Source organism: Puma concolor, chromosome B4 (assembly GCF_028749965.1).
Source record: "Puma concolor isolate L17-30 chromosome B4, mPumCon1.1.hap2, whole genome shotgun sequence".
In the NCBI taxonomy this organism is placed as follows: Eukaryota; Metazoa; Chordata; class Mammalia; order Carnivora; family Felidae; genus Puma; species Puma concolor.
Window position 1 is genome coordinate 94,538,462 of NC_141673.1, and position 22,472 is coordinate 94,560,933.

General features: G+C 42.1%; 2 protein-coding genes across 4 annotated transcripts in view; one reads left to right on the top strand and one right to left on the bottom strand.

Moving 5' to 3' along the window:
• The window catches only part of PDE6H (phosphodiesterase 6H), a 186,692-nt gene that overhangs the window by 27,053 nt on the left and 137,167 nt on the right, over window positions 1-22,472 (bottom strand). The window contains exons 1-2 of one of the 3 annotated variants that reach the window (XM_086714016.1): window positions 16,680-16,700; window positions 14,190-14,252 (exon numbers count right to left, since the gene is read on the bottom strand). The exons of 1 other annotated variant lie outside the window; for it this stretch is intronic. The gene's annotated coding sequence lies outside the window, so the exon portion shown is untranslated. Of the gene's footprint in view, window positions 1-14,189; window positions 14,253-16,679; window positions 16,701-22,472 lie in introns of those variants that run through there. One more of the 3 variants, XM_086714015.1, reaches the window with a different exon arrangement.
• ARHGDIB (Rho GDP dissociation inhibitor beta) lies at window positions 1,184-21,411 on the top strand. Its single transcript, XM_025930066.2, has 6 exons — window positions 1,184-1,322; window positions 11,514-11,697; window positions 12,355-12,438; window positions 15,229-15,305; window positions 18,650-18,713; window positions 20,710-21,411. The coding sequence occupies exons 2-6, from the start codon at window positions 11,520-11,522 to the stop codon at window positions 20,907-20,909; spliced, it is 603 nt and encodes a 200-aa protein (XP_025785851.1). The 5' UTR covers window positions 1,184-1,322; window positions 11,514-11,519; the 3' UTR covers window positions 20,910-21,411.

The following is a 22,472-nucleotide window of genomic DNA, read 5'->3' on the forward strand; positions in this document are numbered from 1 at the left end:
CTAATATTTGCTTTGATTTATGATGCAGTCAGATGCTTTGTTTCAAGGGCTATCTTCTCTCTACATCATTTTGAAATTTACACACTAAGTCTGTATTTGGTTTTCAGCGCTTTTGCCAATTTTAATCATACACTGCTGTCCTTTTTCTATTTTTCTAGATTAACCTCTTTTCTCCCACCAAATGACCACCATCTCGATTGTTTCAGTTCCAGTGACTAAAGGTAACGTATGTTTGGCGGCATCCGTTTACAAATTAAAGGGAGCAAAATGCAGTACGCTTAAATGACAGCAAAATAGATGTCCATTTCTTCAAATATATTTGCTTGATTAGTCAGCTCTAAACGTACTGAAATGATACAAATAGTGAATATTGAAATGTTAGTATAAATAAGCATTGTTTATTGGTACCAGCTATGGAAGTGTTTGGAATAAATGTGGTTTGAATGCCTAAAAATTGTTCCTTTAAATGGTTTCAATATGGCCTCCGCAACTTGTTCCCATTTAAATTACTTCACAGACCAATTCCCTAGATATGGTACAAAGTCAATTTCAGTACTTGTTAAATTATCACAAATTCTGAGGTAGAAGACAACGAACTAATGAAGTTAGATGCTATTTTGTGATCTTCATTCCTAGGTTTAATCAAAAGCAGTGCTTTACGTTTTTTACTTAAAACATTTGGCCACAACGACAAGCAACATTTGATTGTGCTGCAGTACAGAGCTGCATTTTGAAATTATACCAACAAAACCCCCAAAATCTGTTTGAGGACAATTTTTTAAGTTTAGGGCCAAGTATATGCAGTTAACATTCATAATTCCTTAGCACTCTGTATTCACAGCCAGCAAACTTTCAAGATATCTGGCTGATGAGAAAGCTGGCAGAGACCATATAGGATGAGACGTCAGTGCTATGAACTGACGCTGGTGCGAATTTATTGCCACTGGTTTCAAGGATACTTGCCTCAAGAAGCTTATGCACTGAAATGACTCGATTTTTAGACACACCCACACAATTATTCGTAGTGCTCAAGGCTATGGCCTTGATGCCCTTGCATGGACACTCATGCATACCCGAGTTCACACTCACACGGGCAGTCATGCTCCCACATGTCCCATTAATTGACAAGAACATGTTCAGTTGACTGATCGAGAGATATGCAGTCCAAAGGAACAGAATTTGAGACAGCCCAGGGTTTCCTCTTCTAGTAGGTTTAAAACATTTTTTTTTCCCCTCACTAACTTCCTTCCTGTTCTAACTGCCAGTACTCAGAAGTCAGAGTAAGAGACAGAGGCACCCCAGAGAGCTGTGAGCCACTGAATGTAAGTTGAAATACTTCGGATGTGGGAGGCTCTAGGTGGGCGCAGGGAAATGTGGTAAATCTCGCAACAAGGCTACGACCCTCTCCAGTTTATTATTTTTTTTTTTAGAAGGGCAATTCCTCTTTAAAACAAACTTTATGATAAGAAAGTACTAAAGAGGCTGTTGGAACAGTTCTGCAGAGAATGGGGAAGTCAGAGCAGGGAATGTTAGCAATGACTCAGGGGAGAGAGCCCCGTGAGGGAGGGGAGGGTGTGCCCTGCAGCCCTGGGGATGAAATCCTGTGTGTCTGGGGAAAGGACTCTGAGTGTAACTGCTGCGGAGTGCCCGGAAGGGTTTCCTACAAGGTAGGACTGGGCATCTAGCCGAGTTCAGAAGCACAAAGACTGTGGACACAAACTGGTGTGGAACATGCTGGTAGATGATGGGTTGCTGCTGGGGTGGAGATGTGTGGTTTCCTGTTTTTAAGTAGATTGAAAGAGACTGATTGCAAAGCAAAAAAGATAAAGACTCAAAGTTGTCAAACATTAAACTCGTTGCCACTAAAGAACTTTTCTGGGGATAGGAGGGAAATGCATAATGAAAGCCTCCCTTGGAGTACAGTGGGATTTAATAATCGAAGGGAAAGTATGGTAGAACATATTGTTATTTACTTATCAGTCATATAGAGACAGATTTCCACCATGAACAGAAACCGTTTATTAAATGCCTGCAGTCAGACGGGCGGAAAGATAGTGGGTATTGTTGCCAAAAAATAGCTCTTTACATCCAAGAGAACTGAAGGCAGACATGGAAGGCACCAAATAATTTATTAAGAGATAGGTTCTGGGGCACCTGGATGCCTCAGTCAGTTAAGCGTCTGACTCTTGATTTGAGATCAGGTCATGATCTCACGGTTTGTGGGGTTGAGCCCCGTGCCAGGCTCCTGTCAGTGTGGAGCCTGCCTGGGATTCTCTCTCTTCTTCTCCCTCTCTCCCTCCCCCACTCATGCATGTGTGCACATTCTCTCTCTCTCTCTCTCTCTCTCTCTCTCTCACTCTCCCTCTCTCCCTCTCTTTCTCTCGCTCTCAAAATAAATAAATAAACATTAAAAAATAGAGGTTCTACAAAAATCCAAATAGATCTGTTAGGATACCTGATCTGGGAAGCCACTAAATTTGGAGACCATTAGAAAGAAGTGTTTTAGGCATGGCCTGAAATTCTTTCTTCCCTTTAGAGGACGCTCCAGTCAGCATGTCTTATAGGTCTTGTCTGTAATTAAACTCTAGACCTAGGGTAATTTATCCTGGGTCTGATAAATCCTGGGGAAGGCAGACTGCTTTCATAGAGAGGTCCCATGGTCACCCCTTCACGTGGAGACCAAGAGCCACTGAAATCGAGGTGAGCGTGTTGGATCCTCACTGCAGGAACGATCAAGCAAGGGAAATCAAGAGGCCGGTGTTGGCCCAGGAGGTTCAGGCACAGGTAGACATCCTTGATCTTTGCCATTGCTTTGTTTTGTTAAGTGGACAAGAAAATATCCCTCCCAAATCCAAATACGACACAAGCATAGTAGTAAGATCATCTTACTCTCTTGTAAGATGTGTAGAATTCTGAGAGAAGAATTCATTCTTCATGTATGCTACACAGTCCCAGCACTTGTGGAAGAGCTATGTCACAGATGTACACAAGCCGACTGGAGTGTTCCAGGGACTGGAATTTCGTCCTTCCTTGTTTGGGGGAGCATGAATCTGTCCCTAGGGAAGTGTGCTGTGAGCAGCATCGAGGTTCTGTTTTCAGCAAAGTCACCCTGACAGAAAGATTGGCCTGGGAGCACAAAATGTTACAAACTGCAGCTAGCAGGGAGAGAAGCCCCAGGGAGGAAAACCTAAGCAGATAAGCAGATAGAGAAAGAACCAGCATCTGTCAAGTGCTTTCTTGGTAGAAACTCAACTCTGAATCCTGAGAGGACTCAGAGGAGACAGTAAGGCTCCGAAGTGTTAAATTATTTGACCAAAGTCACATACTGGTGCGAAAAAAAAGAAAAAAAAGAACCAACAGCTACAATGCCTTAGAAGGACATTTTAAGAAATGTCTCATGGGAGAAATTTTTTTTAATCCCTTGTTTGTAGGTCAGTGTTATGTTGTCAGGGACCCTGGATTAAAGTCCATACTGGCATACCCGGAGATGGGTCTCATGTTGCTCCCGAAACTTCAATGTTTATCCCCTCAGCAAGCACTTACTGAGTCCCCTGTACTCTGGTCACCATAGCCAGAGCTGGTAAAACGTCAGTAAAGCTTTCTTAAAGGGCCTGATCTTGTCGGCACAAGGGATTATAGAGAGTGTCTTTACTTATTTTCATGCTTAATTTAAAACTTCTGTGACTGTATTGAGTTATGGCAGTGTAGTATTTTGCTTAATAACGGCTTAATGCAGTTTTTGTTGAGGATTATTTAAAATATTTGCAGGGGCGCCTGGGTGGCTCAGTCGGTTGGGCGTCCGACTTTGGCTCAGGTCATGATCTCGCGGTCCGTGGGTTCGAGCCCCGCATCGGGCTCTGTGCTGACAGCTCGGAGCCTGGAGCCTGTTTCGGATTCTGTGTCTCCCTCTTTCTCTGACCCTCCCCTGTTCATGCTCTCTATCTCTCTGTCTCAAATAAATAAATGTTAAAATAAATATTTGCAGAGGTGCCTGGGTGGCTCATTCGGTTAAGCGGCTTACTTCGGCTCAGGTCATGATCTCACAATTGATGAGTTCAAAACCCATGTCGGGCTCTCTGATTCAGCATAGAGCCCGCTTCAGATCCTCTGCCCCCGGCCTCTCTGCCCCTCCCCTGTGTGTGCACGCTCTCTCTCCCTCTCTCTCCAAAATACATAAGCCTTTAAAAATAATTTAAAAATAAAATAAATATCTGCAAAAATACTGAGCATAGTAACTTCACAGGGTAGACACCCAGAAAAGTTGAATGGGTCCACTGAGTCCTCTCTCCTTCCACGTATGAATCTGGGTTAGAAGGATGTATTGTGAATACACAGGGAAGAAATTATGTATTGGTTCTCCCACCAAGGAAAATGTTAAAGAATTCTGCATCTAGTAATATGTCCCCTCCTCTGGATTGATTTTAATGTTTACTGACCCTAATAGGGACTCTCAGGCATTTAGTTGATTCCCCTCATCCAGCTTTGCTCTCTTGGATGCTCTTCATAGAGGGAAGATGGTAGAAAGCAGCCCTGAGGAGCCTGGGAAGCACCAATCCCGCCATGGTGCTATGGAATACTGAGAAACCACAGAGGGCTCCAGAACCCAGACAGCTTGTGGTGTCCTGAGGGATGACCTTGGATTCCCCCAGATAAGCCAAATCACCAGGCAGCCAGGAAAGCAGAGCCAAACCCTTGACCAGCTCTGACATGTGGACAGTCCTTCAGGGATGGCCCAACTCTCCAGAGCTGGGGAAAGTGGGACGTGTCCTGGTCAGCAGGGAAGGGACAGGACACGGTGACAGAGAATGCTCATGCTCGCATAGGTACTTCTCTGATGGAAATCCCCCTACTTCTGGTACTTCCCTCTTTCATCCCCACCACTTCTATCTAATAATATTCATGGCCTGCGCATCTAGATACGTGAGTGATCTGGCAACTTTGGAACAGAAGTTAAATCTCCACAGTGTTTTGCTCCACAGCCAAAGGAAGTTTTCTCTATTGGCCGCCCCTGTGTCTTTTATCAGTTCTCATCATTCACAGAGTGAACTCTGGCTTCAATTATGAAAGGGAGCAATAAATAGAATCTAAAATTAAATTGCCCATGAGGAAGCTTTTTTAAAGACATAGAATAGTGACAGTCCCATTTTCAGGTTGATCCAGTTAATAAACAATCCTTGCGATTCCCAGAACTTCTTGTCTCTTCCGTACGCCTCAAAGAAACAAAATCTATTTTTAAGGAGGAAGGAGTGGACGTTGTCAACACCGCAGATCCAAGGGAAAGCACTTGGTGCCTAGGCAGCCAGTGACCTCACTTTGCTGAAAGTGTTCAGCAAAACAGATGGCATCGCTGGGAAGGGAGCAGGGGACAAGCATGGGTCCTTTATTCAGCATCTACCATTGGCCAGGACAGCCAGGAACTTTTCATGTCTTTGTTCCAATTCTTCAACCCCATAAAGAAAGATTATTACTCCCACACTACTAGTGGAAAATCTTGGGCTCAGCTAGGTTGATAATTTACTTGTGTCATGCAATAATTCAATGCAGACCCACATTTTGTTTTTATTTTACTTTTTAATGTTTATTTTTGAGAAAAAGAAAGAGAGAGAGAGAGAGAGAGAGAGAGAGAACACAAGCGGGGGCAGGGAGATACAGAATCTTAAGCTGGCTCCAGGCTCTGAGCTGTCAGCACACAGCCCAATGCAGGGCTCGAACTCACGGACCATGAGATCCATGACCTGAGCCAAACTTGGATGCTCAATCCATTGAGCCACCCAGGTGTCCCGCAGAACCGCGTTTTGAATCTCCGACCCATCAGACTCAAAGTCCGTATTCTAGTAGGCACTGAGGATCACCTTTCTTTGACATAACGAGGTGATTTTATCTAAAGTCGAGTTTCACCTTTTCTGGCCCTTGGCTTATTTAGAACTGCATTAGTGAACCAGACAAGGGTGCTCTATCCCGAGGTGGGTGCAAATTCTTAAGGGTATTTCACTTGCGAGGTCTTGGAAATTTCACTGAATTTGCAAGCAAAACCACCAGTTTGGTGCTATGGCATTCTTGCACCATGAGGAAGCATCCTAATTTAATGTGGCATTTTAATTGAGCCTGAGAGGATTAAGTTCCTAACTCAGCACACCCTTCGTGTTTACACTGCTTTGCTGAGTAGCAAACACAAGGGTGTGAGGGTTTCACTGTGAAAATTCATCTGTGGAAGCATCAGTGAAACAGAAGATAAAGATAATGAGTAGTAAGCACACACACACAAAACCAGTATGTGCTTCAGGTCCTGACGGAGCCCACGCTAACCTCGTTAAACATGTAATTGTTCATTGTCCATTCCACTTTTACTGTTTAAAAAAGCCAAAGTCAAAACAACATACAAACAGCAACAACGACAAAAAAAAAACCCCAGCTCTGCTCTTTGTGGAACAGTGGGTGAGCTGCAGAGGAAGGTGAGAAAAGACCAGCCAGAATGTTCTACACAGATGAACTGGGTTCTCCCCTACCCCACCTCCACTTCCTCTTTTCTCATTTCAGAGGCTTCTGTAAATTAAGGAGCATTCGAGCATTCATTGTATTAGGAAGAGGTTTCAGACACCCTTCCAATGCAATGATTTCATTCTGCAGAGGACAAAATCCGGAGCACAGGGAGGTTCCGTGACCTGTGCCAGGTGACTCGGGCAGAGTTGCATGGAAACCCTCTTTATATGACACTTCCCTGCCTTGCTAAAGCCTGCAGAGTTTTGCAAAGAAGCATTTACCGCAGCCTGGGCACCCTCAGGACAGATTCCCAAGAAGACTAATGGGTTCTATAATTTTATCTTTACTTCTTAATAAAGACGGCTGAAGCAACAGATCGTTGCTCCTGGAAGCCAGACAACCTGGGCTCAGATATAATTCTGCCCCTTACACAGCATGTCATCTTGGGCAAGTTACTTACCTGAGCTTTAGTTTCCTGAAGAGAATGATAATACCCGTCCTCAAGGCTGTCATGAGGATGATGAGATAATCCTCAGGAAAGCATTTAGCATTATGTAAGTTAACTATTATAATTATTACCATCAATAAGAGAACCGGTTTTTCTTTTTTTTTTTTTTTAATGTTTATTTATTTGTCTTTGAGAGCGCAAGTGAGGGAGGAGCAGAGAAAGAGGGAGACACAGAATCTGAAAGCAGGCTCCAGGCTCGGAGCTGGCAGCACAGAGCCCAATGAGGGGCTCAAACCCACAAACCATGAGATCATGGCCTAAGCCGAAGTCAGATGCTTAACCAACTGATTCACCCAGGCACCCCGAAAATCGGTTGTTCTTTAGGTGATACTTGAAGATAGTCTATAGAATTTCCATGACATGCCTATTCTCACTTTAGCAAGCACCCATAAAATGGGGGGATAGAAAGAGAAAACGGATATCTGTGGTTAAATATATGCACACGTATAATTTGGGAAATCATTATCAAACTATATAAGCTATTGTGGCTGAGGCTTTGGCAGAATCTGAAGTTCTGCAGAGATGAACTGTGAAATGAAAAATGCAGTTCCTTTTGGGAATTCATGCAAATCTGAAATAGTAAAACAGAGATAGATAAGTCTCTTGGGTACACAAGTGAAATAAGGTAACTGAATGACTGTGGCTTCGTGGACACATGACTGCAGGGCAGGAGAAATCTACAGATGGAGACCTTAGGAAAGATACACTTAGAGGTTGTGTGCTCCAGCCCCCCAAACCCCAAGATAAGGAGAGTAAGATCCGCAGTATTTGAAACATCTTCTTAGGGTGTTACAGCTGATCAGTAGCAAAGCCAGAACCAAAATCCACACGTGATGAAGTCCTAGTTCAAAGCAGAGATAATTATCCAAAATCAAGTATATTGAACAGAACTCTTCCCCTAAAGAGCTGTGCCCTTTGCACTTTTGCTCCTCTGCCAGGCTTTGTGTCATTCCCTCAGATATAGACATTACCCGGTATCTCCTTCTGCTTCTACATAAGCCAACATTTGGGGTTTGATGCACATGATTCTCAGCTGAAAGCTAGGTGGGGTCAGTGACCCAGCCAGGCAAGCTTCCATTGTAACACTCAACTCTCTCTGCCTCATGTTTCCAAGAAGTCACAGTGTCAAGGTCATGTTTCTAATCTTGGACTCCAGTAAAGCCTAGGAGCCTCTGGATTGCAAGCACAATCTCATAGGTGTATTCCTTTTTTCTAAGTTGTGACTTTCACCAGATTTGTCAAGAGACCTACAGTTTCTGAAAAGATGAACCAACCAAACCACTGTGGTTGTCCATCCCCCAGCCCTCTCCACTTTGGAGAGTAACTTAAACACCAGTATGAGTGTGCTAAAGCACTGTGTCTTATAAATAGTAGGTGCTCACCAAACATTATGCTTTAAAGAAGTTTCCTTGAGAATTGCTTTTCCAGTTCTTTATTTCTTGTATTATTATGTTTTCATCTTTTTCTACTCAGTTTTCCAGATTAAACTGGTTTGTGACCATCTAGCTTCATATCTCCTTTTTATATGCTATGTGATTAAACCAAATTATTTTGGGGCGCCTGGGTGGTTCAGTCGGTTGAGCGTCCAACTTCGGCTCAGGTCATGATCTCACAGTTGGTGGGTTCAAGCCCTGCATCAGGTTCTGTGCTGACAGCTCAGAGCCTGGAGCCTGCTTCGGATTCTGTGTCTCTCTCTCTGCCTGTCCCCTGCTCACACTCTGTCAATCTCTCTCTCAAAAAATAAATAAACATTAAAAAACAAACAAACAAATTATTTTGATGTGGTCCTGAATTTTCTCCTCTCTACTACAGCAATTTTATACAGTAACCTCATACTATCCTCTGCTCTTACATGTCTTTTAAACAAATTTGTTTCATTTTTGTGAAGCAATTATTGTATACCTGTTTGCAATGAATCAAGCAAATTTAGACTTGACGTAAGTCTCGGATTTACTAGTAAGAATATCAAGATCTAGATGACAGATAAATTGACTTGCCAATGATCACACAGAGGTTGTCAAACCCTGCCTGAGATCAGGTCTTTGTCTTTGTCTCTCCCTTCTTCTCTCTCTCTGTCTCTCCCTCTCTTTCTCCTTTCAAAATTGAGATTTCAGCCTGCAAAATAATAATTCCCTGCAGGTTATGGAAATTACCTTGGGCTAGTTAGTGGGTACGTGTGATATCTTTTGATGGTCAGACTTCAAACAGATGATTTGTTAGAGCCAAGCGATATATTCCAGAAAGGCCTTTTGAAGAGGGCCAAGATGTCCTCATCTATAGATAGGCTTCCTGATGACCTGTCCACAGGTTTGTTATGTGACTTCCATTCTGGGTATCTAGTCAGGCTCCTGGGTGTCACCAGAGGAGAGCCTGTCTCTTCTGATTAGTCTTATCTGGTTTGCTCTTCATCTCACTGCTTCATGATTGTCCTCAAACTACCTACAATCTACAATCTCGACCCACTGTGCCCTTCATTGTTTTTCTAACCCATTCATTCAGTTTCCCTGAGTGTTGTTTGGAATATGAGTTGAGCTGGTCATGATGTTTATTGTGCTGTGAGAGGCTCAGCTTTGAGTGGTGCTGAATCTTGGGCTGAAACAAGAGTTGCCATAGGAACAAGCCTGCCTGTTTCCTTCCTGCACAGGAAGTGGACCTGGGCATTGCAATGCTGTTTGCAGACTTGATCAAGCGCATGGTGTTTGGCTTGTTATTTTGCTAGCAGAGGATCGATGAGCCAAGAGATAGTGTTTCTTTCTCTTCTCTTTCTTTTCCTTCATTTTCTCTTAAAATTGTTTTTGTTTGGCTTCACTTCCCAATTATTTTCCTTTCTGATGCCAATGATGGAGACATCAAAACTCAAAACCATAACTGGTTTTGGCCAGAGATAGCTTCATCCCCTGGGGGACTTTATAGAGGTTTGCAGAGTCATTTAAGATGAGATATGCTAGATATTGTCTCACAGTCGTGCCACTCAGGAACAATGTAGCCTTTAACATGGCAGGGAAGAGACATACTCTTGGGGGAGGACTGAAGGAAATCAGGAAATTATCTCCTTGCCCAAATACCTCCTGTGTTTCCCCCAAATAGCTCCATTGCTGCCAGCCATGGGCCTGAAATTCTTCCAGCACAGACTTCTTCCCCTTTATTAGGACACTGCAGTTCCAGCTATAGGAATTTGAGCATTTCTCTTAACCTCTGACTTTCCATTTTTTCAATGATTCAATGAGGGGGTGGAATATATCACCTCTAAGTTTCCTTTCTGCTCTGAAAATCTCTGACTACACTGCCCTAAAATGGGTAATTTTTAAAAAATCTATTATTCAGTCACTAACAATTAAGTGTGAATAATTTAATTAGAATCATGCCTCAGGGCACCTGGGTGGCTCAGTCATTTGGGCATTTGACTCTTAATTTTGGCTCAGGTCATGATCTCATGGTTCCGCGAGTTTGACCCAATCTGCACTGGTGGTGCAGAGCCTGCTTGGGATTCTCTCTCTCCTTCTCTCTCTCTGCCTCTCTCTCTCTCTTTCTCAAAATAAATAAATCAATTAAAAAAAAAAGAATCTCCCCTCACTATTTTAATACACAGCAAGTAAAGGTAGATTATAATGTGATAATGGAAGAAGACAGACTCCAGAGTATGCCCAGATGAGGCCTTAGGGCATAAAGTCACTAGAAACCCGGGTAGGGGAGGTACTAAAAGGGAAGGGGATCCAGAAAGGGGAGATCAGTGGAAGGTAAAAGGAAAGACATACTAATCCTTACCATTTCGTCTGGAGGAATTTAATTTTGTTATTTTATGTCATTTCAAAAGAACAGAAGATCTTTAGCTATAGAACCAAACAAATCAAACAATGGATGTTTATAAAATGCCTCCACTATTCAATTATTATGGGAGATTCAAGAGAAACACAGAACCTGGTACCTGCCCTCAAGGAGTGTTGGATAGGAACGATTCCTACACCTCAGGCAGGTATCATAGGGGTCTACAACGTTGCATGACTTACCTTTGAAGTATTGCAGGAGTTCAGGGAAAGATTCAATTAATGGGAAGATGCCAACTCTCTTTGGCTCCCTGTGTTTTGAAACCATCATAACCGAGACTGTACAACGTTAAGAGCCTTGACACTGGAGGGGTGGTGGCTGGATTTAGAGAACTGTGGTTATTTCTATAATTATTTGAACTGGGGCTCTCTGCTCATTATTTGGGGCTGCCTGTGTTATGTTGCTTCGCTTACACATTACTCACAAATGAGCTATTTCTTTCTTGTCAGTTTTATTCGGTGAACAGGAGACATTTGTCACAGTGCAGAGAAATTCAGGAAGATCCGAGAAAAGACCAAATGCACTATATTCTCATTGCATAAAAATATGAGATTAAATTAGGAAAAAATATCCTGGAAAATCCCTGACAATGACAAAAGTCCATTAGGGCAAGGATGGTGTTACCAGTAGCCCCACAAACATTTTCCATATCTGTGGACTTTTGGCTAATGGACTATCATCCTCTCTGTCTCTAAAATAGATCAAAATGACTGAAAAGGACCCAGAAGCACACCTGGAGGAAGATGTTGATGAGCTGGACAGCAAGCTCAATTACAAGCCTCCACCTCAGAAGTCGCTGAAAGAGCTCCAGGAGATGGACAAGGATGATGAAAGCCTAATCAAGTACAAGAAAACACTCCTGGGGGATGGCCCTGTGGTGGCAGGTGTGTGTGTACAGGGGGATGGGGGGAGGTGGGAGGGCCCCGATCAGGCATACATTTTGGCAACACAGGAGCAGGTGCAAAAGAAAGAATACCAAGTGTTTCCAGGGCTCAGTGAGTGAGGCACGATCTATATATGCTGCATAAAGTGACAACTGCAGGATTAAGTCCTTTTTGGAGATAAAGTGCAAGTTGGCATTGAAATAGGCAAAAATTACACATAAGGAAGATTTAGAAAGAACTTCAGACTACCACTCAGATGGCATTCTCTCCATTCTCTCACATTTTCTTTCCTTCTTCTCTTTCTCTTCCTTGCTCCTTACTTAACCGTTCATCTCTTCCACATACACAACAGCAGAATTGGATATAGATGGGCACTGCCCATCTAGCAGAGGAACTTACCCACAGCCACTCAGGAAATGTTTGCTGTTGATAACTAAGATGGGCCTCCAAAAGCTTGACACAGAAATAGTCCTGCTCGAGTTTCTGAGGCCATTAAGGCCAACATAGTGAACCTGCCTCTTTCATCTGTATATTCATTCGCTCCACATTAGAGATATCACTTTTCTTTTTATATTCCTTCTCTCCTACTTGAAATGTACACACACTGTACCCGCATGTTCTCTTCCCTAAAATTACATTCTTTTCTGAATCCTGCAGACCCAACAGCCCCCAATGTCAAGGTCACCCGGCTTAGCCTGGTTTGTGACAGTGCCCCAGGACCAATCACCATGGACCTCACTGGTAAGTGGACACATCTGTTCTGTTCAAAGGCGTCTAGCGATATCACAGGGAAAACTTAGTCTCCGCCCCCTCTCCCAAAAAAAAGGAAATGCCGGCAAGGTGAATGCCAGACACATGTATGCTGGCATCGGTTCACAAATCATTGCTCTCAGAGTGCAGTATTTACCATGCTTAATGAAAAGCTCAATCTCTGTCTCTAATTAATTGGAGGGAGTGCAGTCATAAGCGTTGGATGTATTTACTTGTATCATAATTACTTCAGAATTTTATCTCTACACGGTACCAGGGGAATTACTATCCATATAAAGCGACTGATGATGGAAATATTAAGAAGTAAGCTGTATGCTTCTGAAATGTAATATTTATCCATTCTAAACATCAGAGAAAATATTCATCTTACATCACCTAGAGACCTTACTTGAAGGCAAGAAGCAATCTAAAATCTTTTATTAATTTTTTAAAAATTTTTAATGTTTATTTTTGAGAGAGAGACACAGAGCAAAAGCAGGAGATGGGCAGACAGAGAGAGAGGGAGACACAGAATCCAAAGCAGGCTCCAGGCTCTGAACTGCCAACACAGAGCCTGATGCAGGGCTCAAACCCACGAATCAAGAGATCATGACTTGAGCTGAAGTCAGACGCTTACCCAACTGAGCCACCCAGGCACCCCTAAAATCTTTTAAATAGTGCTGGAAATTCTACTGTTAAGTACATACTATTTTAGCCTAAAGCTCTGATTCTTGTATAAGCAACTTCCCCCACTAAAGATGTACCAATTAAGATGTTATTTCTTTTCCCCTTATTGTGACAAGGGTCAAATCCTTTCCTGGAACTTAAATCTTGAGGAGATAAAGACAGGCTGAGAAGTCAGGTATTATGGGTGATGTGTGCATCCCAGGGTAGAGAGGGAAGAGGCAGGAGGTTGAGGGTGTCCAAGGTAGATTTTCAGCAAAAAATAAAATTACCAGATTCAAAAGGTGGACTCATGAGACAGAGCAAAGCATGACTCTAGAACAGTAGGCTCAGCGGCCAGGTGGCTCCCTTCTCACAGGACACATCCACTCTTTGCCTTATATGGGCTTGTCTGAGGGAGGAAATCAGAGGCTGAGAAGACACACTTCCCCTTCAACTGAAATCATTACAGCAGACACAAGTGCAGCTACCCCCACATTCTAGCATCTCTCTAGGAGAATCTCTCTCTCTCTTTCTTTCTCACCAGGACTCAGGCCTCTTCCTGTGTGAAATTGGGTAATGTTACCAGGTGCAACTGTCAATTTGTTAGATGGGGTCTGAATTAGCTCTAAGGAAATCTAAGGGCCTGATGGTATTGCAGGGAAAACTCAGTTTCTTTCACTTTCCTAGCACTGGGATGTCTAAGTTTGGTTTTCTGTCACAAAAAGGCTATTGAGGTGAATCCCAGTATAAACACACACACACACACACACACACACACACACACATATATATAATACCCATAATATAGAGTATATATAGAAAACAATGTGTGTATGTATATATGTGTACATATGTACAATATACATTATATATATATATATAGTATATATACAAAACTGTGTGTGTATATATATATATACTATATAAATGCACACACACACACATATATATACTATATGGTATATGTATATGGTATATATACTATGTAGTATTGTAGTATATATACTACATGGTGTGAAGCACACGCACAGAGCTATGCAAAACAGCAAAACACACACACACAAACACACACTTACCCCTGAAGGTCAGATGACACAGGATTACATTGGGAGAAGAACAGAGAGTGATTATCTCCATACCTAAAGTACAGGAATTAGAGTCAGATCCTGGTTTTATGGGTCCTGAAGCTTTTATTACTTAAGGGACTCTCCTTAAGGAAAATAATATGAAATTACAAATGCAAAAGCAAAATTAAGTACAAAGTGAATATATATCTAGAATGATAAAAGGGAAACCAAGAGAAGTAAATTTTTTTAAAGCTAGAAAATGCCATAAACATCACCGAATCTACAAAAACAATTAGGTGGTACTACCATATAATGTTTTTCTTATATTTATCTATTTGAGAGGTAAGGGCATATTCTTTAATCATCTTTTTGTTTGGCCACATATGTGATATCATTTTCAATAGATAAAATAGCAAGATCATTCAGATGTTCCTCTAGGATCACTGATTAAAACTTGTTTTTATTATTGACAATTAGAAAAGACATTGTCAGGGGCGCCTGGGTGGCTCAGTCGGTTAAGCGTCCGACTTCAGCTCAGGTCATGATCTCACAGTTTGTGGGTTTGAGCCCTGCATCAGGCTTTGTGCTGGCAGCTGGGAGCCTGGAGCCTGCTTCAGATTCTGGATCTCCCTCTCTCTCTCTCTGCCCCTCCCCCACTAATACTTTCTCTTTCTCTCTCTCTCTCTCTCTCTCTCTCTCTCTCAAAAATAAATAAACGTTAAAAAAGAAAAAGAAAAGACATCGTCACACACAACTCACTGCTGTTAATACCTTATATATTTTAGGGTTGTCATCAAACTTGGGGGAAAAGTACTATCACATTTCTTCCATATCTAGCTATAAGATTTCAGCTTTTCAAGTGTGTGTGTGCGTGTGTGTGTGTGTGTGTGTGTGTGTAGCAACTAGTCTCAAATATTCTTTGAATTGAAGGCCATGAGGACTGTGTTGCTCTGATGAGCCCAGCAAACAGCTCTGGAGTTTAAATCATTCATCTTCTTGTGTTTCTCCTTCTGAGGAGAATAATCTCTTTCTAAACCTACTTCTACAGGGGATCTTGAAGCTCTCAAAAAAGAAACTTTTGTGCTAAAGGAAGGTGTTGAATACAGAGTCAAAATTAACTTCAAAGTGAGTATCTTTCCCTGAATGTTTTTATAAAGCTTATATTCTTCCTATAATCAGAGAAGGAAAAAACCCAAATGTCTTGCATTAACATGCTGTCATAGTTTTTGTGTTTCCTTCCTCCTGACCTCCCCTCTCTAGACTGTCCTCTCCCCAACTCTGAGCTCTACCTGCTGAGACCACCCTTGCTTCATGCCTTTTCCCAACCAGAGCCCTCGCCTTGAACTCTCCATTGATAACTCAACCAACAGGACTGTTCTGTGAACTCCCAACGCTCCCGTCCATGAAGCACACCCTATTTTGTATTGTACCATTTGTGGCATTTCTTCCCTGTACAGCCCAAGCGCCCTGAGAAAGGAAAAGATTATTTATCTCTTGTTTCCAGTATCTTACCCGAAACTTTGTAAATGATATTTAGTGAATACTTATTGAGAAATCGATAAATGAATGAATCAATTATTAGTAAACAATGGAACAGATGGAGCCACAGTTCTAATTGCTCGATGGTTGTATAAATCCAGGAATATGGACCTTGGAAAATAACTGGAAACTACAATTATAGTTGTGGAGCAAGCAAACAGGTAACAGCAAAAACTGAACAGGAATTGACATATAAAGAATGAACGCATACCCCATTGAACAGCCAAAAGCAAGAAGAAAAATAATCTTGACTGAAAACAAATAAGTCAGAGATGTACTGTTTGCTCTCAATTGCTTATATTTGCCTTGGTTGCCCTTCTCAGCCATATCCTTCAGGGACCTTTAGGGCCACCAAGGAAGACCCCATCTGCCCTCTGTGTTTGCACACTGGGCTCTTCTTTCCCCTCAGTGCAGGGTTGATTCAGGGTCTGTGGACAATCACTCTGTACCACGTATAATTATGCCTCAAAATAATTTCATTCTGAAAATACTTGTTGATGCCTACTCTACAATATGCACTGAGCCATGGTTCACTTGCTTGTTTCGCGTAGTATTATTCATTATCAAAGCACCCGAGAGTTTGGTATTGTATCTAAATAGGCCTAGAATTATATCTAAGGCATTGCATCCGAATATGCTTAGAAGGGGTTACACATCGGTTGAATTTTTAATCACTAATGCTATTGCCTTAATTTGTCAGTTTAGTAAGCCCATTTGTACCAAATGAAGGAGGTAAGGTAAATTTTGATGGGAGTAAGATGAGAAGGAAAGGTCTGGAGCATAGGCCTCTGCTGTGGTGGGAAAGCCGAAGAGGATGCAGTGGTCGGGGTTACACATTAGGGTGATGCAGGAGGAGGGCACAGAAAGGAGTTTTCAGGTCCCACCCGCTTCAGATAGTTAGCATTGTCTCAAGCAAGAGAAAACCATTCTCTGTGTGCACCCCACACAATGTTAACCAACCTGTGGCCTGTCCCAGCGTGGGGCTCCAGTTAGAAGAAATAACAGGTCAAAACTGGAAATAATTGAGAAGCGTTTTAAGTCTTTACTGACATCTGCTGAAAAGTATCCAAGAAAGTTTGCATTTAAAATTTTTTTTTTCAACGTTTATTTATTTTTTTGGGGACAGAGAGAGACAGAGCATGAACGGGGGAGGGGCAGAGAGAGAGGGAGACACAGAATCGGAAACAGGCTCTGGGCTCTGAGCCATCAGCCCAGAGCCTGATGCGGGGCTCGAACTCACGGACCGTGAGATCGTGACCTGGCTGAAGTCGGACGCTTAACCGACTGCGCCACCCAGGCGCCGAAAGTTTGCATTTATAACACCAGCAACACATTCCAAAAGTCCTCTTGCATTATGTCTTTCAATGGTGTTCAGTGTTCTTCTCTTTCTTCCCCCCAAAACCTGGCCTGGGGGGCATGATTCTTCTAGTTTCTCCCCCTTTTGCTTCTGCTCCCAAGGACATGTAGTATCTCTGACTTTCACAGTCCTCTGGTCACCAAGGCATCTTCCTCTGGAAGTGGAGAGGGACAATGGGAAGGCGTGCAGACAGAGGAAGAGAGTTCTATGAATATTCGTACTTCTCTATTACCCATCTCAAACATATTTATATTAAATGAACCCTCTATGGAGCAGTAGAAAAACAGAAGGCTCCGTTTTGAAGTCCTTATGGTGAGTAGCAATCACCATTCCTGTTTTTCAGTCTTTTTACCACCAGACCAAATCTCTTACAAAGACCAAAGGACTAGCTTAGAGACTTCTAGCAAAATGCATTCACTTTTTTCTATTTGTATGAGCCACATCTGGCAGAGTAATCAGAAAGTTAGGGCATCACTTTGTCACAATTTCTTCCATGGAGTTGTTTTCATTCTGTATGCTTTTGATAGATTTGTATGACAGATTTTACTGAGTGACCATCTAAAACCTAAGCTAGGGTTCATGGCTGAGCTACCTCATTGCCAATAAAACAAAACATAGCACTGATAAATTGGTTTGATTATTCTGTCCAAAACAGGAAGGCAGCCATAATTACTGTTGGGAGAAATTATTTGAAGATGCTTTCATTCTTCATCTTGGTGAACAATTAACCAAGCCCTCCAGCTAATGACGCAATGTCCACTTTATTTGTTTGTATGAACATGAGCACAGTATAAAATTAATGGGCAATGCAGTTCAGTCCTAGGCAAAATGAATCGTGGAAAAACAAAGTGCTTGGGCTATATATATTTTCATCCTACTTTAGTGAACTTTCTCTGAAAGGCTTGGGAAAGTGGTGACATCTCAGACAACATGTGAAAATAACAGACATCCAAAATGCTTGCCAAACACGAGTGGATTTCACCCATTATTTATCAGTTTAGTAAGCCTATGTTTCCATGAGGCCTATCTCCCCATCTTTAGACTCCAGTCTCAATGACATTACAGGCACAACCATCTTTTAAATCTGATTTTCCATTACGGCTTTTCTCCTTGTTGTTTGTTTTTCATGCTAGATAGATCATTTCTGAGGTTAGGGTTTTCAGGTTTCACATAATATTTTCCATTGGTACCTTTGTAGCCTTTCCTAAGACAAGGACAGTCTTCTGGCCAGTAGTATCAGGGAGGGGAAGCTCAAGACTGTTCTTAGGACTTTTGGAGGAAGGATAAATGTAATGAAGAACACTGAGACAATGTTTTAATTAAGCACCCCCCTCTCCCAAACCAAACAGCACAGTATTCCATGATTAGAACCAGATTGGCAACGTTGAGTCTTGTGATCTCTCCAATCTCTGCCTCACCATCACATGAAATGATAATAGTAACACTTATTCTGAATTAAATCTCAATCTTCTTCCGTCCTCAGAGAAGACTGCTAGGTAGGATAAGCATGAAAGATGAGGGAAAATGAAAGACCTATTTTAATCTGAATTGCTTGGATCCTTCCCACCTACAGGTGAACAGAGATATTGTGTCAGGCCTGAAATATGTTCAGCATACCTACCGGACTGGGGTGAAAGGTAAGGGACCCACACTTTACATTGTCCCAAACTCTGCTCCCCACTGATACTTAATCTTCTGCTTATTAACAATTTTAATCATAGGCTCATGTAAGAATCTGATTAAAAGCTATGGGCGCTCCCCCTAGGAAAAAGCACATATGTACCTCTGACCTCGACACCAATGGTAAGGCCCACGTCCAGAGATCCAGTTTAGACTGGGTCCACCACTAACCTTCAGCATTCAGTTTCTGGAATTTAAGCTTATTATTCATAAAGGGGAAGAGTAACCAAGATAAGTTTGAATAAAGATGGAGTATATTAAAATACTCTCAAAAAAAAAAAAAAGTTCACAGGTATACATGTGTCAGAGAAATCCAAGACCAGAAAGATCTATCTAGTGGTATGTGTTATGTGTGTCTTTTGGAAATGGGAGACAGAAGTAGCATGTGGGCAGTTGTGGAGTGGAGGTAGGGGAGCAGGGAGCAGCACTGAATTTTTTAAACAAAGAAATAGAATCTTTCTAGAGTTGAGAAAAGCTGTGATTGAGACATAATGTGACACTACTTGATCTGCAGCTGCTCTTGACAAACTGTACCTAACCTGTACATGCCTTGGGGAACTGCCTCCAGTTTCCTTCCATTGTTGTGGGCAGGGAGAAATGACACTTGGAAAGATGATGGAAGTACTTTTACAGTTCCATCTTACCTTGGGGGCTGTCTCCTTCCAGGGGTGTGAGACAGTACTGCCCAGATCAGTTCCATCAAATTAATACACAAAGGATTAGGAGAGAATTGTCTGATAAATTTGCAGGACACAGACAACCACTCAATGACTCAAACCCCACAGAAGATTATTGACCTGGAAGATCTTAACTGGTCTTTCCAATACCAAGTCTCATGAAAAAATAGTTCTGTTTCCTATTTTCCTTGGGTATAGAGACTATGTTGCCTCAATTAGGCAAGAGGACGATGATATGTCTGTAGCTGTTCCTCTAAGCTTCTTCACAACACTTTACAGCTAACTACACTTTGCCTGCCTGTCTATCTACCTAGCCTTAGTTACAGTTTCTAATGCTCTACTTAATATATATCCCAGTTATTCACCTGTTAATAATTTGGGTTGGCTATTTTCAACATTTGTGAAGACTTTTTTTTTTTTTTACCAAATTATTGATTTTCCCCATCCACCCAACAATTCCATCCATGAGTATTGTTCATTCTGATCACCCTCTGTTACCTTGCCTCCCCCAACTGATATGTTCATAGAACGATAGTTTGTAGATTAGAAGAAGTTAATTGCATATAGGAAGAAACAGAGGCCCAGAAATGTTATGTGACTTAAATAGTTGCAGAGCTAAGATCAGAACTCAGGTTTCCATTAATGTGGAGTTTTTTTTATGGTATAATCTGCTACGTCTACCATAAAAGAGTCTTGATCCCCATAGCTTTAAGGCACAGATTTCCCAACTCTCCTGATAGTATCAGCTGTGATGCTTTTTAAAACACTGATTCTTGGGACCACCCATGGAAGATTACTTGTCCATAGTATCTAAGAGTGGGTCAAAGAAAACTGTATTATTAAAAGGTACTCCAATAGGGGCGCCTGGGTGGCTCAGTCGGTTAAGCAACCGACTTCGGCCTAGGTCATGATCTCGCGGTCCGTGAGTTCGAGCCCCGCGTCGGGCTCTGTGCTGACAGCTCAGAGCCTGGAGCCTGTTTCGGATTCTGTGTCTCCCTCTCTCTGACCCTCCCCCGTTCATGCTTTGTCTCTCTCTGTCTCAAAAATAAATAAACGTTAAAAAAAAAAATTAAAAAAAAAAAAAAAAGGTACTCCGATAAAAAAAAATATTTTAAAGAAAATAAAAAGGTGCCCCATGTAAATCTGACATTTTGCCAGTATTGGAAACTGTGGCTCTTGGCGTTGATCACTGTGAGCTGTGCTCCGAAATTTCCAGTTTGCTGTGTTTGTTTTCTCTTTCAGACTCTTACCCTAATGAACTTTCCTTTCTTCCTAGTGGATAAAGCGACATTTATGGTTGGCAGCTACGGGCCTCGGCCAGAGGAGTATGAGTTCCTGACTCCGATTGAGGAGGCTCCCAAGGGTATGCTGGCCCGAGGCACTTACCACAACAAGTCCTTCTTCACCGACGATGACAAGCATGACCACCTTACCTGGGAGTGGAACCTGTCTATTAAGAAGGAATGGACAGAATGAGTGCATCTGCCCTTCCTTTTCCCCACCTTGCCACTCAGAAGTACCCTCTCTGTCATATTCATCACCCTGTCCCTCCTCCCTGTTCAGAGCTAGGTCCTTTCCCCAATACCCCCCACATTCTGTTATCAATGCTTCTTGTCCCGCAATGTCTCTCAAAGTGGTCCCTAGCACAAGATGCTTAACACCCAGACTTTAATCCTGCCCATTCCTTCCAATCCTCATCATGGCCAGATCTTCAAAATTCTTCATTTCAATACATGGTCATTTAGTATTTCCTTCTATTTTTCCCATGTGAGCAACTAGAGGCCAAGAAATAGGCAAACTATCACTAACAGTCCTTTGCCTTGGGTTCCAGTAGCTCATTCCCATCCCTGCATTCTTCTGTGGTTGCTGCTGGCTCAGTGAAGGTCCCTAATCACGTTGCCTACCAGTTGGGGTTCTTCTTTTATGGGAGACACTGTAAACAACACAAGAGAATAAATAAAACAGTTGTATGATCTGACTGAGACCCTCATTTCCCTGCCTTCTTTCTTTGAACAAATATGATAACTACATTGTTTACATTTGTGAGTTTCCTCAGAGCATATGTGTGGGCTGGACACAGTAGAGACGGTATTTACATCACTAGGAAATGTTTAGTCTCCCTGTTCTAGTGCAATGAGCAATGAATATTCAGAATGTGAATAGTAGAAATCCTGAGATATTTTATTTTATGGTAGTACCATATGGAACTTTCTCCTGAGCTTGAGACCCATATATCCTACTACCTATGGGAATCCTATCTTGGATTTCAGAGGGCACGTGTGGGCCAAATCAGCCACTGCTTCTCTCCTGCTTACGACCTTCCAATATGATCCCAGTTGCTTAGAGAATAAGATCCTACACTTATTGTATAATGCCCCCTACAATCTGGCCTAAGTTCAATTACTAATAATTCTCTCACACATTACATTTGCATCTCCATGTTTGGGCTCTTTACATGAATGGGCTCTTTACATGAAACTCTCCTTCCACCTCTGTTGCCTGGAAAATCCTATTTACAGGGGACTCTGCTTAGGCATCCCTTGTAGGAAGAAAACCTTCACTGAACCCCACCATTGTGCTAAGTGTCCTTAAGTCTGTATTTTCATAGTATCCTATGAGTTTCTCAATTTTTAATCACCTCCCATTTTATATTTAAATAATCTGTTTATTTGTTCATCTTTCACACTAACAATCTGGGAAAGGCTGGATCAGATCATACTTATCTTTGTATCCCTAGTACTTAGATCAATACCTGCAGAGAATATTTCCTTTTTATTTAACCTAAATGAACAGACTTGGGGTGCCTGGGTGGCTCAGTCTGTTGAGCGTCAGACTTCGGCTCAGGTCATGATCTCACAGTTTGTGGGTTCAAGCCCTGCGTCAGGCTCTGTGCTGACTGCTTGCTCAGAGCCTGGAGCCTGCTTCAGATTCTGTCTCCTTCTCTCTCTCTGCTACTCCCCCGCTCAAGCTTTGTCTCACTCTGTTTCTCAAAAATAAATTAAAAATGTAAAAAAAAAAATTTATAAATGAACAGACTTG